General features: G+C 42.1%; 1 protein-coding gene across 2 annotated transcripts in view; it reads left to right on the top strand.

Moving 5' to 3' along the window:
- Window positions 1-15,109, top strand: part of cdc14ab (cell division cycle 14Ab) — a 57,137-nt gene that overhangs the window by 24,810 nt on the left and 17,218 nt on the right. For both annotated transcript variants that reach the window (XM_063012504.1, XM_063012503.1), the window contains exons 6-11: window positions 1,518-1,584; window positions 6,137-6,199; window positions 6,782-6,869; window positions 8,308-8,538; window positions 11,231-11,369; window positions 12,596-12,749. In XM_063012504.1, coding sequence (XP_062868574.1) covers window positions 1,518-1,584; window positions 6,137-6,199; window positions 6,782-6,869; window positions 8,308-8,538; window positions 11,231-11,369; window positions 12,596-12,749 — 742 coding nt within the window. The remainder of the gene's footprint in view (window positions 1-1,517; window positions 1,585-6,136; window positions 6,200-6,781; window positions 6,870-8,307; window positions 8,539-11,230; window positions 11,370-12,595; window positions 12,750-15,109) is intronic.

The following is a 15,109-nucleotide window of genomic DNA, read 5'->3' as shown; positions in this document are numbered from 1 at the left end:
ATACAGTCTGAACAATTGAGGGTTAAGGGCCTTGCTCAAGGGCCCAACAGTGGCAGCCTGGCAGTGATGAGGCTTAATCCGGCAACCTTCTGATTACTGGACCAGTACCATTAACCACTAGGCTACAGCTGCCCTAAATACACATTAAATACAAAATATACACATTGACCTACGTACAGGACCATTCGTTAATTAAATACAGGTTATTCTTTACAAGCTATTAATGAACAGATTTACAGAGATTACAGTATGCTTTACTGTGAGTCTGTGATTAGGACAAGGGAATTTTATAGCAGGATATGTAGAGAGTAAAATAATTCTTGTATAGTCCAAGATGTACAGGTATTGTACAAGATATAAGTTTTATATTATATACAGTATATATGCAGGTGTGGAGGATTTAGTTCAGTTTCTTGTTTTGATGTTGGAGACTGATCATTATGTTTCCATAAGGAACTTTAATGTGTGCTCTTATGCTGGAGGAGCTTTATCTGTCTGTCTGCAGCAGTACATTAGCAGACTCTTGGCACTTCTCTCCGAGCTCTCAGTGCTTTAGTCTAATGGAGTAATGCACTACCATGGGGACTCGGGGTACATACAGCAGACAGAACGTCCAAAAACACGTCTGCTGCCAGCACTGACACTCTGGATGTTTTGTCATTTTGTCATTAATTCTTTTTTTTTTATGCACTTCCACCCAGTTTTCCTCTCAATCTTGTTGTGTCCAATTACTCGATCATGTTTTGCTCCCTGTACTACTGCAGACCTTCACTCTTGACCAAGGGAGGGCTGTGACTGACGCACAACTTACTCCGACACGTCTGCTACTTTTCCGACATTTCCAGGCTCGCAAGGGCCTGTCCTTGTCTGTATTGGTGCCCAGCCTGCCGGAAGCAGAGCTGAGATTGAACTCGCAAGTCAGAGATGTCAGCACTGGTGTGCTAGTGTGTTTTACTGTGTGCCACTCGAGTGCCTTTCATTTTAATTCTTAAGCGAAAAATTTGTGTGTTCAGGAGCTTTTGTTAATTTTGAGAAGCATCCTCAGAGATCTTGCACATGCTCATCTTTTTTTGTTGTAGATTTGATATTAATGCCTGTGTGTGGTAAGTTTGTGTACGGGTGTCTTCACACTTTCTGTCATGTAGCGAATGTTTAAACACACAAGTGTATAATTTAACCACTGTGTGTACTAACACTATTATATTAATGAAGATGGGTCACTGAGTTCCTCACAAAGAATCAGGTGCTGCTTTTCTATTGAAAGCAAGATACTACTTACCATTTGGGTCAGATGTTTGAAGCCCTGCAGTGCGCTGATCTATTTTTATATGTGCACTGGGTGCCCATGAGGTTTGGCATTATGTTCCAGTTTAAGTTTTAGACCTCCAGGAATGAGGAGGCTACAATGACCTCTGCCTATGAGGGGGGGAAAAGCATTGCTACTTCTGTACTCTCTTCTCTTGTCTTGACTCTCTTATTGTTACGATTCCTTTTAATATTACCTGTTTGCTCCTCAGGGATGCATCGTTTGGAAACTGCACATATAACCTGACGATTCTTGACTGTTTACATGGAATTTGGAAGGTAAGAGGACACTTGTCACCCATCTTGCCATGTCGCTAAGTGTTTTGTTTGTATATGAAATCTTTTTACCGTACACACACACACACACACACACACACAGGGTGATTAGAGCTTAACAGCTTGGAGCTTGTGGTAGACAGAGGTGACCTGTAGGAGTCCTGACTTTTCCCGGTTCAAATCATGTACATGGTGCAACCCAACATTCCTGATCACTACAAATCTTGTTGACCATGAACCACCAAGCTCTGTGCATTTTATCTAAAGCCAGGGTGACCAGTCTCTGGTCTAGAGGGCCAAAACTCCAGCTCAGCACAGCCAGCTAACCCAAAGCATCACATAAACCGGTCCAGCAGGTTGGACAGACCATAAGAGCTCCAGACCCGCAGGAAACCAGTGCATTGAGCATGAGACTGGGTCTGAGTCTCAAACAGAGTGTTTGATGTGCTTGTATTTTTGGTGCTTGGGTGGCACAGTGATGGGGCCCAGGGTTCGTATCCCAAGTGGGGCATTTGGCTGGTCATGATATAGCTATGTCTGAAGGGGGCAAGATTGTTCAGGCTCCCGTGATGGATTGGCGTCCTGTCCCGAATGTGACTATAGCACTGCTCCCAGTGTTAAAGTGGTGGTTTATATTTGAAATAAAAATCAATAATAATGTAAAATAAGTGTTTAAATATGAACTCGGCATTCATAACTTCTTATTTGCACACACCCTGTGTATACAGAGACTGCAGTTCACCTGAACCTAATCAGGAGAAACTACACTGAAATAAAAGCCTGAACAGTTCAGACCGCTGCTTTGCATCTGGAATGAGATGCCACATGAAACCAGTCATTTCTCTTTCTTCATCAGTATAAAAAATCCAAATAAGGCAAGAAACTTATGGACGTTCGCAACAAACTTCCCAAAACTGGCTAAAGAAGTTTTAATCAAAATTATTTGCTTGACTTTGCTTCAAGTGCTGCTGCATCATTGAAAATTGTTCTTATATACATTTATGGAACATGACTAAATCATTAAGCGTATAAAATATCTTTAAAATGACTTAACTAGGGGGGCATGGGTGGCACAGTGCTGTATTAAGCTACCCACCGCTACCCCCCGAGATGCAGGTTCGCAATGGTCTGCTTTCACCAGAATCACTGGGTGCAATTTAGTAACACACCCCTGACAGGACCCCAGTCTATATCTCAAAACCTTTCTGGGACTCTTGTGCCGACATCAGACACAGGAAGCTTCATGTGAGCTCATCCTAGTGCAGCTCTAGATCTGTGTCTGTGTCCTTCAGAACAGCATGCCAGGAGATTCGTCCTCACATTTTCCAGTCTCCTACAAATAGTTCAGCGTTTTCACACCACATCACTCCTCCAGGGAAGATCGACTCCCTGTCTGTAAAGACAAACATCCATCCACTAAAATATTCTTCTCCTCTTCCTCCTGCTTCATCCTGGTATTATTAGAACATACCACATTCATTACACTGTCAGGTGACTTGCCCACTACTGCTGGGATTCAGTGTCCAAATCCTCAGCTGTGCTATCGACCAGCAGGGCATCTACATACAGTCGATATTAAGGACATGTCTGAGGGGGGATGGCTGAGACCACATAATGGATTGAAGTCCTGTTCAGGGTGTGTTACTAAATTGCGTCCAGTGATTCTGGCAAAAGCAGACCACCGCAACCCTGACCATGACAAATCGGTCGTAAAGCAGTTTTTCATTTGCAATTTAAATTAAATAATAACCAACAAAGTTTAGGCTTTGTATATGTTCACAGTTTGTTCAAAAAAAATAAACTATCATGAGCCAATATTTATTTGTTTTTAATATATGCTCCTTTTTTACCACTGCTTTATTTTGGTCAGTGTTGCAGTGGGTCCAGGTCCCATGGAATCACTTGACAATATGTATTGGTGTCCTGTTTTTGCATTGCACCAATCCTCAGTCATGTCAGGCCAGCAATCCAAAAACATAACCGGTCAGGGTTTACGGGACTGTATTAACGTTCGACCTATAAGGCAAAGCAATACCAGCCAGAGCGAGCCAATCTGAGCTGCTCAATCTCTGCTAAGCTGTGTATACAAAAAAGGGGGTAGGTTAGCACCCTCCTCCTAGCAGAACAACCTGCCAATAATGTGCAAGTAACTTCTTAAAACACATATATCTGAGTGACCATGTAATATTGATGATTCTGATGATTTACAGTTATTTGCACACATTGCCAGCTCCTAATGGGTGAAACAATACTTCCTGATAATTAGTTTCATTGATTTGGTGTGAGTGCTGGGTCAGTGTTTATACATGTTAGACTATCTGATATTTATTATGTGATTCCTGTATTTGCTTTTCTCACTTCTAAATAACATTTCAGGGTCAAAATCAAAACGTTTCCATCACCAAAACGTTGCCACTACTTTTCTCTTTAAATTCCTCGACAATGAAGATAATAAGCCTTCCTGAAAGAGAGCTGAATTAAACCCTCAAGTCTTTTTAATCTATTCACTGCAGGTCTGGGCCTGAACCACTCACCTTTTTTTTTATCACTGTTCCTTTCACTAAGCATGAGCGTTATCGCAGGGAACAGGGAGGGTCTTCCTTCCTGCTATTGCTCTGACAGTAAAGTCTGTGAGTGGACAGTGTTGTAAGGCATGCTGGTCATACACAGCCTGGCAGCTCTTACATAATCAGAATCATCTGGAATCACAGAGGGGTCAGTACAGTACCCAAAACACAGCTGTTAAAACATAGAGAATCTACCCAACACAGGCCTGCTGTGGGGAAACGTCGGTGAATGTGTTGTTGTACTTGGATTTTTAAACCCTATGACATGTGAATAACCTCAGTTTACCAGGCTTCAATAAATTGGCGAAACCAACCTCTTTATTTTCTCTTTATTTATTTTCCTGATTCACCGGGAAACACAGGGTGCAAGGCAGGAACACCCTGGACATGGTGCCAATTGGCTTTGGTCATCCCTAACCCCTAAAACCCCTGAGGTAGACTAGTATAATAGACCGCTGCGCCACTTGGGCCTGTTGGGATATGTACAGGTAAACCAATATGTGTAAGATTTAGAGACCCATTTACTACCGGTCAGCTCGGCTGTAGTTCTTTTTTTGTCATTGAATGCAGTCAAGATTTGCATTCATTGTATTTAGCAGATGCTTTTATCTAAAGTGACTTACAGTTGTAACTAAATACAATTCAAGCAATTGAGCCAGCCGTCTGGATGTTGTGATGATAGAACCAGCAACCTTCCATTTACTAGTCAGACTACCACTGTGCTTTGGCTTGAATAAGATCAAAGGTTTCGTGACTATTGCTTTTATACAAAGGTGGGTACATTTTCTCTGCATTTTTAAATCTCATGCAGAAAAGATGCAGACTGCAGGTTGTGTTCAGGATCTTTACTGCACAGATGCTGCCGGATGCTGGTTTGATGCTTTAAATGTTCTGTTGTGGTTGCTTGTGAACTTTGTTTCCACTTGGGCCGTGTTAAATATAAAGGTGTGGTTCCTGCTCATCTTATCTAATCTGATGAGAACATGAATGCTTTTGGTTTTCTTGCATGTGTTTACATCGAAGTTATAATAAAGGACACAGTGGTTTAAACCTCATTAGACTCACGACCTCCTGACTGAGAAACATTCTTGTGTATTATAGTTCACTGTCTGTCCGTATTTTAGACTCCTGTACTGCTGAACATTATTTGAAGTTGTGAGATCAGTAGTCACGTTCTGCTTTTTTTCTCTGTGTTTTACAAACACAAATCAGATAATCACCCTGTTCACCAAACTGAGCTATATGAATTCTTAGGGGTATTGCAATTTGTACTGTTTTTGCACCTTACCCTTTTTTTTTTTTTTTTATCTCTGCTGCTATATAAACCCTACACTGCTAACTGTGTATCAGAATATTTTTTTTTTTTACCTCACTTATGGACAGTGGTAGCCTAGTGTGTAGAGCTTTGGGCTATCAACTGCAAGATTGGCGGTTTAAATCCAGGCTCTGCTATGCAGCCACTGTTGGGTCCTTAACCCTGTCTGCTGACCCTGCGCTCTGACCCCAGCTTCTAAACAAGCTGGCATATGCGAAGAAAGAATTTAATTGTACTGTACATCTGTATAGGTAAATATGACAAATAAAGCATATCTTATCATTTACTCAGTACCATGTACTGGCCAACACTACTCTTGTCTCTAGTCTCGTCCCTCTTAATTCCTTTGGATTAGAAATGTCTTCTGTTGTTTTGCACTTGTGTTCTGTGTTGCACCCTGGTCCTGGAGGAACATTGTTTCGTTTCAATATGTACTTGTATAGAGCTGAAATGACGATAAAGACTCTCTTAATCTCTTGTAATAGTACCTGGACTCAGACGGGATTCATGGTGAAGTTTGCAGGCAGATTCTGCCTTTCAATTCACACCAATAAAAATTTTGATATAGCTCTATAATGTAAAACGAAACAGAAAACCACAATTTAAACCATGTGATCAAAAGAGAGAATAAATAGAGTAAATTTTAAAGCGTTTCTCTCTGGGTGTGTTTCAGGCTCTGCAGCACGGCTTCCTGAACTTTGAGACGTTTGATGTGATCGAGTACGAGCACTATGAGGTAACGACTGTTTACAGGAACGTGTTGTATTTACACTCATTTAGCGAGGCGGCACGATGCCTCACAGCAAGGAGGTCCTGGGTTCGATCCCCAGGTGGAGCGGTCCGGGTCCTTTCTGTGTGGAGTTTGCATGTTTTCCCCGTGTCTGCGTGGGTTTCCTCCGGGAGCTCCGGTTTCCTCCTACAGTACAAAGACTGTTTGACATTTAAAACACTTGAACTGATGAATCTTGTGTAACGAATAACTAACTACCGTTTCTGTCATGAATGTAACCAAAGTGTAAAACATGACGTTAAAATCCTAATAAATAAATAAACACAAATTTAGCGACCAGTAAAGGAAGGACCAGTAAAACCCATCCTACCCATAATCCACTGGTAATATTCAGCTTTCAAATAGGAGGTAAAATCATCACATGTTTAGTTCTGTCTCTAACATCATCAGTTCACATTTACAGCTTCTCCTTACTGTTTCTCGCTTTTTGTCTGGCTCTTTCACTCTCTCAATATCTCTCTCTCTCTCTCTGTCTCTCTCTCTGGCTGTCTGTCTCTCTGACTCTCTCTCTCCATCATTTCTCTGTAGCGTGTAGAGAACGGAGATTTTAACTGGATCCTCCCGGGAAAGTTCCTGGCCTTCAGCGGACCACACCCGAAGAGTAAAGTAGAAAATGGTAAGCTACAGATGTTTTTTTTTTTGTATAAACGCAGCTCTATAGTTACAGCTCCACCTGCTTCTGTGTTCTGTATGTGTTTGTGGTGACTGTGTGTCTATGGTATCTATGAGAACTAATTATAAGCTGTGACATTGTTTGGTTAATGTGCAATGCTGAACAAACTGGATTTATCTTCTCTGGGTCACAAGGTGCCAGTAGATGGAGCTGTTATTACAGTGATAGGTGGTAAACATTAATATTAATAAAAGCTTTATTTAGAGTCGAAGACTAGTTTTCATTAAAAAAAACTGGAGAAAAATACTGAAGCAAGCAGTTGCTCGGCTTTAAACCTACTGCTGTTCTGTTTGACTTAAATCTGGGTTACAACATGAGTAAACTATTGGGACTCAATAACAAGCCTCATAACCTATAAACACCAGCCAGAGATTCAAGTGTTTTAAGGCGTGTTACAACCACTGTGAAGACTAAGGAGCCGTCACAAAAGCTGTGAGATCATTTCATTGTACCAAAAGACCAGTGGGTATAAGATTTCCAAAACCCTCAACACTCCTAGACACACTATTGCAGGTGTTGTCCAGAAGTTCCAAATTTAGACTATAGATTGTTGAATCAAAACTGGAACTGTTTGGCCACATGGATCAGTGGTTTGTCTGGCACTATCCCCACAGGCAAGACCCCACATGGAGTTGGGTCAGTGATGATGTGGAGGTGATTGTATGGAACCGTCAGTCCTGACCACTGTGAATCATGACTGGATTTACAGAAATACCAAAACATTTAGAAGAGGAATGCTCTGCCTTCTGTGGTGAAAGTGAACCTGGGTAATAATTTGGACTCCCAGCAAGACGATGATCCCAAGCACACTTCCAAGTCAACCAAAGCTTGGTAAAGGAATCAGTCCTGAAATCTCCTGGAGTGGCTTCTTAGCCTCCAGGTTTTAATCCCATTAAAAAATCTAGTAGGATTTAAAGAAAGCAGTCGCAGCATGAAGGACATCAACCCTCAGTGAGGTGGAAACTTTACAAATATAACTTTACAAAAAGAATGTCTTTATATACACAGATATGCTGGAACAGGAATGGGGCATCTTCAAACTGTTGTTACAAACTTGAAAGCATATAATTTTCTACACTTATTAATGATAGGTATTGCTTTATAGGTACTTTATGCTTTTGTAAATTATGATTGTATTGCTGTAGTAGCTTTTACTGACATTCTGATCATATATTGGAATTATTTATCTTGTTGTTATCAGAACCTAAGATTCTACATCAGTTAAGCCTATAATGGTGGTTAGTAGTGGTAACCACATCAAAAATTCACATTAAATAGCTTGAAATGGGAGGAACTAGATCTTTAGCTTTATGAAACGTGAGCTAGTTAAATTTTGGTTGAAAATTGAAGATTGATTGGTCACTTCTCTGCTCTGTTGCAGGCTACCCTCTCCATGCCCCCGAGGCCTACTTCCCTTATTTCCGCAAACACAACGTCACCACCGTCGTCCGCCTCAATAAGAAGATCTACGAGGCCAAGCGCTTCACCGATGCCGACTTCGACCACTACGATCTGTTCTTTGTGGACGGCAGCACGCCCAGTGATACCATCATACGTCGCTTCCTGCATATCTGTGAGAAGACTGATGGTGCTGTAGCTGTTCACTGTAAAGGTAAACGTTCCTACGTACTAACACTCACCGTCTCTGCTGGTGGTTTAAAAAAGACCAAAAAGTTTATACAATAAAAAAAAGTAAATAGTTGTAATTTTTTATAACACTTTTTTCTGAAGAAATTATATTTATTTAAACTGGATTTGCCACTGTAAGAACGTTTGTCCTTGGGCTCACAGTCATATCTGAAAGTTCATATAAATAAACGAACCTTGTTGTTAAATTGCATGATGCAGCCACATGGTGGCGCTGTCGATTTACTGTCGGTGAGCAGTTTACCAACTTCAAGCTATTCTGTTTTATTAACAGGTAACAGCTGTACTACCAGATATTGCTGTACTACAGCAATATAGCTGTACTACAGCTGTACTACCAGAACCGACTTGAGAATGATTTTCGTTTCATGTATTTGATGTATTATGCTGTTATACACCGACCAGGCATAACATTATAACCACTGACAGACTAACTGATTATTTACATTTACATTTTCAGCATTTAGCAGACGCTTTTATCCAAAGCGACTTACAGTACTGTGACAGTGTACTATCTTAGCAAATGAGGGTTAAGGGCCTTGCTCAAGGGCCCAACAGCAACCTGGCAGTGGTGAGGTTTGAACCGGCAACCTTCTGATTACTGGACCAGCACCTTAACCACTAGGCTACAGCTGCCCTGATTATCTCTTCATCACGGCACCTGTTAGTGGGGGGCATATATTAGGCAGCAAGTGAACATTTTATCCTAAAGTTGATGTAAGAAGCAGGAAAAATGGGCGAGCGTGAGGATCTGAGCGAGTTTGACGAGGACTAAATTGTGATGGCTAGACGACTGGGTCAGATCATCTCCAAAACTGCAGCTCTTGTGGGGTGTTCCCGGTCTGCAGTGGTCAATATCTATCAAAAGTGTTCCAAGGAGGGAACAGTGGTAAACCGGCGACAGGGTCATGGGCGACCAAGGCTCATTGATGCACGTGGTGAACCTACTACTGCTCTGTTTGACCTACAGGGTCACAATATGATGAAACTATTGGGTCCACACCAATTTTAACTAACTTCATTTGCTTTAGTAGTGATGCGTTTATATAAACACCAACCAGAGATTTAAGTGTTCAAGGGTTCAACTGCCACGTCACAATTATTCAACCCCTACACAGTATTGCTGGGGGTTGAATAATGGTGCACATGGATGGAATTTTCTATGTTTTCACTTCCATACACATCACCATTAAAGCTTTTATGGTGAGGGCGGTTAAATATATCTGTCTGTCTGTGTGTGTGTGTTAGTGTGTGTGTGTGTGTGTTATATAATAATCTGAGCTGCTCGGGTATCAGATACCCCTGCTGTAATACTTGGTAGCTATAGTTACTAACTCGTCTGTTGCATTGCACGGTCAGACCACAACCTGCTGAGAATAGAATTATTAATAGAATAAAATGCCTTTATGTGTCATATATACATATACAGATGTACAGTACAACGACATTCTTTTTTCGCATAGCACAGCTCGTTTTGGTCAGGGCGCGGGGTCAGCCTTTGTGGAGCAGAGAGGGTCAAAGACTTTGCTTAAGGGCCCAACAGTGGCTGAATAGCAGAGCTGGGATTTGAACTCTCAACCTTTCGGTTGATAGCTTGAAGCTCTACCCACTAGACTACCCCTGTCTCTTGCTTACCCATCTATTCATAAGTTCAATAGAAGCAACACTGATCAGATACCCTGTCAGTGATGGATTATTTTCACACATTAGGTGCTGCAGTGCTATTGCACTTTGTAGTTCTACAATTACTGACTGTAGTCCATCTGTTTCTCTGCATGCTTTGTTAGCCCCCTTTCATGCTGTTCTTCAATGGTCAGGACCACTACAGGGCCACCACAGAGCAGGTATTATTTAGGTGATGGATCATTCTCAGTACTGCAGTGACACTGACATGGTGGTGGTGTGTTAGTGTGTGTTGTGCTGGTATGAGTGGATCAGACACCGTGTCCACTCACTGCCCACTCTATTATACGCTCCTACCTAGTTGGTCCACCTTGTAGATGTAAAGTCAGAGACGATCGCTCATCTATTGCTGCTGTTTGAGTCGCTCATCTTCTAGACCTTCATCAGTGGTCACAGGACGCTGATGGTGGACTATTCTCAGTCCAGCAGTGACAGTGAGGTGTTTAAAAACTCCAGTAGCGCTGCTGTGTCTGATCCACTCATACCAGCACAACACACACTAACACACCACCACCATGTCAGTGTCACTGCAGTGCTGAGAATGATCCACCACCTAAATAATACCTGCTCTGTGGGGGTCCTGACCATTGAAGAACAGGGTGAAAGCAGGTTAAAAAAGTATGTAGAGAAACAGATGGACTACAGTCAGTAATTGTAGAACTACAAAGTGCTTCTATATGGTAAGTGAAGCTGATAAAATGGACAGTGAGTGTAGAAACAAGGAGGTGGTTTTAATGTTATGGCTGATCAGTGTAACTGTTGTATACAGACAGTGTGCTTTAGGTAGAGTCTTTTTACCCCCTAATAATGATTCGTATAATCACGATTTGTGCTTAAGTCTAATTGCCAGAAAGGCAGTTTTTTTGTGTTTGCTTGGCTAATTTTTCAGAAACGTAGTTGGATGGAAGCCTGGCGTGCGATGTGTCGCTTTGATCAGTTTGTGTGTTGATGTATTGATGGTCTGTGTTTTGCAGCTGGTTTGGGCAGGACAGGCACTCTGATCGGCTGCTACCTGATGAAGCACTACCAGTTCACGGCGGCGGAAACCATCGCGTGGATCCGTACATGCAGGCCTGGCTCGATCATCGGCCCCCAGCAACACCTCCTGGAGGAGTGAGTACAAGAGCACATTTCTATCTGCAGACTCCCAAGCTGGCGGGTGTTTTTGGAAAGCTGAGGAAAAAACTCCTCTGTGCTTTGTTCCTTTGTGATCTTGTGCTGCTTTGATAAGAGCAGAGTTTTGGCTCCAGTCCTGCTGGTTCCAGGAACGGCTCTCGTGTCAGCATGTGGGAGAGTTCTCTCGCCTGGAGAAGACAGGAAGAGATGCAGGACACATGCTGCTGCTTAGATCCGAGTGGGAATCCGTCCTGTCTCAGCACTTTGACTGTACAATATGCCTGATACATGCAGACCTGGACCCTGTCCAGCCTTGTTTGGCCGAGTGTGTGTTTGTATCTTGTCTCTCGCACTGTAGCCCCTTAGAACCGTGCAGTTATGACACTGTTGAGTTCATGCAGACCCCTGAAGGTCCTGAGACTGAGGGACTTTGTAGCTTCAGGGATGCTGAAACGAAGATTATGGAGTGTTCCACGGTGGAGGAATGTGCTTATAGCGCTGGGTTTTATCTGCTAGCATACTTTCCTTCTAGGGTCACTTAGTAGTGCGAGAGATTGTGGTCACTGCTTGGCCGGAGATTTTGTTTGCTTTGTAAGTTAAAGCATCTGCTATGTCAACTTTCAGACTTTTAAGTCGTCTAGTTTTTCTTTTAAATAAAAAAAAAAAAAAAAAAAAAAGAATAATGAGCAAAGTAGCCAGAGGTGGACACAAAAATGGAAACCATGAAGTTGCACTCAGGTGGCGCATCGGTCTAATTCACTAGTTCCCAGATTGAATTCTAGCTTTTCTATGGACTGGCTAGGTGCCCATACACAGGTACGTTTGGCTGTGCCAAATTCCAGCATTACATCACATTAGCGACTTCCGTGGCCCAGCAGACATGCCTGCACTAGCAGAAGATGATTTAAGAGTTCGGCGTGTCTCATTGCGGGCAGGGGAAAACATGCGGTTTTGTCAAGCAAGAAAGTTCCTAGTTTGATTCCCTGGTGGAGCAGACCGGCTCCCGTCTGTGTGGCTCCTCTGGGAGCGCCGGTTTCCTTCTACAATCCGAATACATGACCGTGTTTGAAATTGAACTGAAAAATCGAGTGTAACCTGTAACTACCTGTTCTGTCATGAAGGAACCAAAGTGTAAAACTTGACCTCAAAATGTTAATAAACTAAACAAAAGCAACACTTAACTTTATAGCTGAACATCCGTGCCTCTGTGCTGCTGTGTGTAGGAAGCAGGCCAGTCTGTGGGCTCAGGGCGACGTGTATCGCTCTAAGCAGATGAAATCCCGGCTGTACCAGGACAGCGGCGTGCCTCGTCTCATCTCCAGCATGGACGACATGACCATCAGCAGCAGCTTTCTCAAATCCACCAGTCTGGAGGAGGTGAGATTTACTCAAGCGTTTTATCTGTTCAGGGTAAATCAGTGTAGAAACGGGGCATTAAACCCACAAACAAACAAACGAGCTGCTCAGGGTGGAGCGCCTAGTCTAGACCTGCTGCTATTCTGGTTTGATGCAGATTTTCTTAAATAAAACAGCCTAAACTGTAGTTCAACCGGAGATGATGTTAAATCCTGAAGGTTTTATTCAAACGACTTGTATGAGAACTTTCATGTACAAACATAATTCCAAAAAAAGTTGGGACAGTCTGTATGTACTTACTTGGAACTGACACAGGGGAGATATTATATGTTTTAACTTTTTTAACTTTAGTAAACACCATTAAATTACGTAAATGTGTTAAACATGGTGTTAAAACCCAAATAAATACATATATAAACATTTACTTTGTTAACTGTCCTAAATTGGACGGCACGGTGGCTTGCTGGGTAGCACTGTCACTTCACAGCATGAAGTTCCTGGTCCGGGTCTTTGAATTGGTAGAGAGAGCATAAGTGGTTTTAATATTTTATTGTGACCTTTTTGGTGTGTTCAGTATTTAATAAAAAATATTGTGTAGCCCAGTGGTCCCCAACCACCGGGTCGTGTGTCATTTATTACCGAGGCCGCACTAAAATAATAAATAATCGGAGATCGCTAGAAAAGTGGTTTTTACCGCTTCCATTTTCAAAATATTTAGGGTGTTATTGTCTCGTATCACCCCCAGGTGGGATTAGTGCCTCGTTGTAGCGGAAAAAAGCTCATTTTCAATCATTTGTGACCAGTATTGCTAAATCCTCTCGTCCCTGCCGGTTTGTGAAATTATATCTTGTATGAAACCAGTCCGTGGTTCAATAAAGGTTGGGGACCGCTGGTGTAGCCTACACAAACTGTTCATTACAACTATATGTCATGCCCATTATCTTTTTAGAATTTCAGAACTTCAGGACTTACCAATTTTATAATTTTAGAACTATCAAGCATTTAATCATGGATTAAGAAAATAACACCAGGTCTGATGGACCAGACACACGTCTTATAATGAGAATTATAAATGAATCGCCTATACAATGTCTGATTTTTAACTTCAACCCCAGAAAGCTCTGCTATAGTTGACAAGAGTCAAACAGCTTCATCATGGTACAACAGCTTTCCTGTAAGAGATTCTTAGCATCACTATTCTCAGCTGATGTCTGTCGTTTTGGTGCTTCATAGCTCGTGGCAGTTTTATCATTATGCCAACTTAATGAGTTTGTCATCATCCCAACAGGATAAAGGAAATGAATGTGTGTGTTTTTTGAAAGCTGTGCACTTAGAAAGTGTAAAAATCATGCAACACTACACTAGTCTGTAATTGCTCAGTGGAAGACGTGTCAGTAAAAGTTTGATGCCAGGATGAGCCATGTGTGAAAATCTTTCTCACTGCATGGTTTTTTTCCGACAGGCTCTTGGTGCTCAGTCGATAATAGGAGTCAATTTAGTGCTAGGTGGAATGAATGCAGGGTTTTTTTGGCTGGTAGTTTTAAAGAGTTACAGCTCTGTAATTTCAGCAGATTCTGACACAGCGTGCTGTTGTTCTTTAACTTGTTTTAGTCTTTAAACAAAAATCAATGCAAGACAAATAAAACAAAGAACTAAAACAAAAACAGAGTTAAAAACATTATCCATCACCATCTGGCCTGGTGGGAAAGATTCTTTATTAGTTACTCAATTAACCAACTAACCAAATGTAATTCACTTTTGGGTTCTATAAGACTAGACATTGATGACTTGATTACTGCAGCCCTGTCGATTCTAAACGTTGTCTGTATCACAGCTTTGAAGCTATAATGTGGAGGCGCCCAGGTGGCACAGCGGAATACAGCGGAATACAGCGGAATTAGATATTCCGCTAATACACCAGAGCTGAGATTCTAAACTCCTCGGTTCGAATCTTGGCTCTGCTGCCGGTCGGCTGGGTGCCATCTAGCGGGCACAATTGGCAGTGCCTGCAGCAGACACAAATTGGCAGCCGTGTCTGCTGGGTGGGGAAAATGACCGGACTAAGTGGGTGGGGTCTTCAAGCGCTGTGTAAGGACACTGGTTAGCAGATAGAGGCGTCTGTGCAGAAACACGGGCGTAAAGAAGGGGTCTGCTAGGACTGTTGTTTCAAAATCTAAATTTAGATGATGTGGCAGGACCTTAAACAGGGCCATTCATGCTTTAAAAACAGCTCTCCAGTGTGATTCAGTGTGAGGAATTCTGCAAGGAAAACTTATCTTCAAATACTGATCTTCAGGTATCAGGTATCTTTTCCATATGGGCTACATAGGTGTTGTTAAAAAATGATCATTTACAAGCTGCATTTGGTCTTGTATTACATT

The sequence above is a fragment of the Trichomycterus rosablanca genome, chromosome 17 (assembly GCF_030014385.1).
Source record: "Trichomycterus rosablanca isolate fTriRos1 chromosome 17, fTriRos1.hap1, whole genome shotgun sequence".
Taxonomy (NCBI): Eukaryota; Metazoa; Chordata; class Actinopteri; order Siluriformes; family Trichomycteridae; genus Trichomycterus; species Trichomycterus rosablanca.
The sequence above is the reverse complement of the archived record's forward strand: the minus strand, read 5'-3'. Positions and strand labels throughout refer to the sequence as shown.